Source organism: Octopus bimaculoides, chromosome 14 (assembly GCF_001194135.2).
Source record: "Octopus bimaculoides isolate UCB-OBI-ISO-001 chromosome 14, ASM119413v2, whole genome shotgun sequence".
Classification (NCBI taxonomy): domain Eukaryota; kingdom Metazoa; phylum Mollusca; class Cephalopoda; order Octopoda; family Octopodidae; genus Octopus; species Octopus bimaculoides.
Window position 1 is genome coordinate 20342016 of NC_068994.1, and position 3840 is coordinate 20345855.

A 3840-nucleotide genomic window follows, 5' to 3' on the forward strand; every position below is an offset into this window, starting at 1 on the left:
TCCATTGAATGTATATACATATGTATATACATTCAATTTTATCAAAGTAAACACAATCAGTTATACTTACTTGGAACACATGGGACATCAGCTGCATTAGCACAGACAAAGTAATCACTGAAATATGAGCCGGTAGCACATTTGAAAAGTTCCTGCGATTGTCCAGTGCATTGGTAGAATAGTTCACAGCGTTCAGGATGCCTGCAGAATGGGGCTGTACCACATATACAAGCTAGAATGGTAGAAAATAAACAGAATGATGAGACAGATAAGTATTTGTATAATATAGGTTTCAAATTATGGCACAAGACCACCATTTGCAGGATAGGGGTAAGTTGATTACATCACCCCCAGTGCTCTACTGATATTATTTTATCGACCACAAAAGGATGAAAGGTAAAGTCAAACTTAGCGGAATCTGAACTCAGAACGTAAAGGCGGATGAAATGCCGCTAAGCATCTTGCCTTAGATGTGTTATATAGCTGGTGAGATAATACATAAGATAAATTGTTTTATAGTATTTGCGTTTTTTCCCTTTACTTTCCAATTCTAATCCCGAGAGAAGCAAATCTATTGCTAAAATATTTACTGGTCAGGGTTAGGTGTTCAATTAAGTCAGTACAAAATTAGCTTTGTGCTAATTTATCATAACTTTTTACAGGCCTGAAGAACATTTTAGCCCTGTTTGCCCCACATCAATTGAAAAAATAAAACTTTCTTTGAAAACATTCCGGGTGGGGAGATTTAATTATCTCCTAATAACATCGGATTCTCAATAAAAACAAAGCCTTTGCACCAAGGTAAATTAGATATTTAATATATTTTTCAAACCAGTCAGAATCTTTTCAAATCAGTCACAATAACAAAATTACTTAATGAGGAGAATACACGTTTGTCTATGCCAACTCTAGTATTGACACTATTAGAGAACGCATAAGGAAGTCTCAATTTACAAACAGATTAACTCTTCATAATTTGACAGTCCCTTCTCTTTGTTTAAGGCAGCGGTCGCCACGACTAAGAAACATACAACTATCAAGTCGATTCCTCTATGCGGGATCGATGTTCAGTTCCATCTTCCAAGACCTGAATATTGCAATACTCATTAAACTGTCCTTAATAGTAAAGACTTTGATTTAGATCAAAATGAATCAAATGTAAAAAGCAAATGGCGATATAATTCTTGCAAAAAGATGTAATCCGGAATACTAATGAAAGAAATTAGTTAAGTAGCAGTAATAATTGGGATCTTTTCATGGGAAACTCGATTAATTAATTTTCTTTAACTAAACACTTTGAAACTCCGTGTACTGATAGAATGTGTCATATAGAACATCTTTTACTCTTAGCGTTATTGAGAAAAGTTTCTATTTACGAAGTTATTTCGTGTTAAGGTTGTCGTATTTCGGTAATTTCAACCAATCAATGACGTGTATTCAACTGAATAAAATTACTGCAGTTATTTGTTAACAACAACTTCAGGCGGTGTATATTTCGTTTGTCACTGTTATTTATGACATCGTTCGTGCGTTTGTAGTAGTTTTAGCTTTACGGTTTTAGGGTTATGGTTAGGGTTAGGGTTTTAGGGTTATGGTTGGGGTTTTAGGGTTAAGGTTACGGAAAAAGGGAAAAATGAAGAAATTGAGCGGGAGGGGTAAGGGGAGGCCAACAAATTTCAAAATTCCGATTTTTGGCAATTTTCCGGAATCTCTGTATCCGAAAAGCTGGGTTTTTGGCAAAAAAATTTTTTAAGAAACAATAACTTGCGAGAAAATGTGGGCGGAGAGAGTCTTTCCGAAAATAGTAGCTGAAAAACAGGAAAAAAGCCTAAAAGCAGTAGAAATGCACGAACGATTATGGTGGTGTCATGAAGTTAACGTGTTTCAGATACACTCGTTTATTCATACGAACGTAACTGAGATGAAATATGTCATAAATAACAGTGACAAGCGAAATATACACCGCCTGAAGTTGTTGTTGACAAACAACAGCAGTAATTCTATTCAGCTGAATGCACGTCATTGATTGGTTGAAATTACCGAAATACAACAACTTTAACACGAAATAACTTCGAAAATAGAAACTTTTCTCAACAACGCTAAGAGTAAAAGACGTTCTATATGACACATTCTACCAGTATCCGAAGTTCCAAAGTGTTTAGTTAAAGAAAATTAATTAATCGAGCTTCCCATGAAAAGGAAAAGGTCCTAATAATTGTGGTATATTTACCGTAACATTATTTCAAACATTAAGTTATCTAATTTTTTGTTTCCGTTACAGATCCTGTAACTTAAAGAATTCACCTTCCTATCGTATATTTAGAGTAAACCAGCTTAGTAGTAGCCATCTCTCCAAGTCACACACTGATTAGTAATTCATACCAGCCCAGAATAAATAATTACCATTATTTTATGGAACTAAATGACTTCCCCATGGTCTCAGTGCAGCACCGATAACGGAATCCAAAATAGAGAGCCTTCCATCAGTAATCTAATAACTGGTAAATTCTAAACTCGGATATCGTGTCTCATCATCAAATAAAAATAGCATTCAAATTCATTTCTTTTGACTACGTAAAAGGACTTGTAGTTTAGAGTGGGATAAAGAACCAGTATTCATAAGGTTTCCAGTCGCACTGACGGTACAAGTAAAAGGAAATTGCTTAGTTTAGGATTTGAAGCCGCCAACCACATTTATATTATACATACCTAATAAACTTGTGACTACGTCGCAGGTTTATTAGAAATAAGAAAATGATGTGATAATATGCATGCCATTCTTTTGTAAGCGATATCTGCTGTAAGGGTGAAGTGAAATGGTTAATGCCTTGTATCGAAACCGGGTTGCAAACTCCGTTCTCCGTTAGTTTCCTGTGAACAAACTGCCCAGGTACAGTTATGGAATTAAAAAAAACTTCTGGATTCAAGCTGTATCTGAACAATAAAGAGGCACGACTGCTCTGCTTAATAGTATACTTATTCAAACATTAGACTTTTAATGTAATATAAAGTTTTAGTGTAACAATATCTCATCTGAAAACCTTAGATATGTAAAGCAAATGTTTACCAGTATCACATCTTAAGTTAATCTAAAAATAAGCATCGTTTTTAAAACTCTGAATTCCTGGACCAGAAAGAAATCAACTTTTTGTTGATCAGGTACGTAGTCATTTCAATAGATTTTGATGTATTAAGAGCATTTATTTTATTCACCCTCTTGAGAGCCACAAGACTATTTCAGATAGAATCTTCACGACAAAGACTGTAACGAATCGATGTTTTCCCCTAGGATTTACCATATTCAGTCTTTCATGGGTACACACTGCATAGGACACAACAGACTTGTTATACTAGCATTGGTTTATAGTGATCTTGAACGTTTGAACTGAGGGAATATTTATAAGGTGATTTAGAGAAATCAAAGTAACAACAAATTTTGAAATATCTAACTACTTACCTCCGTTGCAAGTTACTATCCCTAAAGATAGTATAAGACAAATCGCGAGAAAGTTTTGCATTTTTGCTGGTGTGTGAGTATATGTATTGACATATAACTTCGTACAAAGTTCTTTAGTGCAAGAAAGCAAACTGCGAGCATTTGTCAAAATCATGTATTTATATAGAACGAAGCATATGAAAGTCGTATACAATTCATGTGCATTTACACGTGTTTACGTAAGAATGTATTATTATTATTATTATCATTTCCGAAAAGGGAGGAGCTAATACGTGTCTTGTTACTTATCTAGATTTTCCTACGCTCAAGAATGCTTAGTTGCCACGTGCTAGATTTAACAACTCCTCAATCAATTTGGCATTCTGATGAATAAATAGGAGAAA

General features: G+C 34.5%; 1 protein-coding gene across 1 annotated transcript in view; it reads right to left on the reverse strand.

Moving 5' to 3' along the window:
* The window catches only part of LOC106873033 (uncharacterized), a 26715-nt gene extending 23101 nt beyond the window's left edge, over positions 1-3614 (reverse strand). Inside the window, exons 1-2 of the mRNA XM_052972735.1 lie at positions 3458-3614; positions 71-232 (exon numbers count right to left, since the gene is read on the reverse strand). Of these exons, the coding sequence (XP_052828695.1) occupies positions 71-232; positions 3458-3611 (316 nt within the window). The 5' untranslated portion in view covers positions 3612-3614. The remainder of the gene's footprint in view (positions 1-70; positions 233-3457) is intronic.
* Positions 3615-3840: the final 226 nt, after the last annotated feature.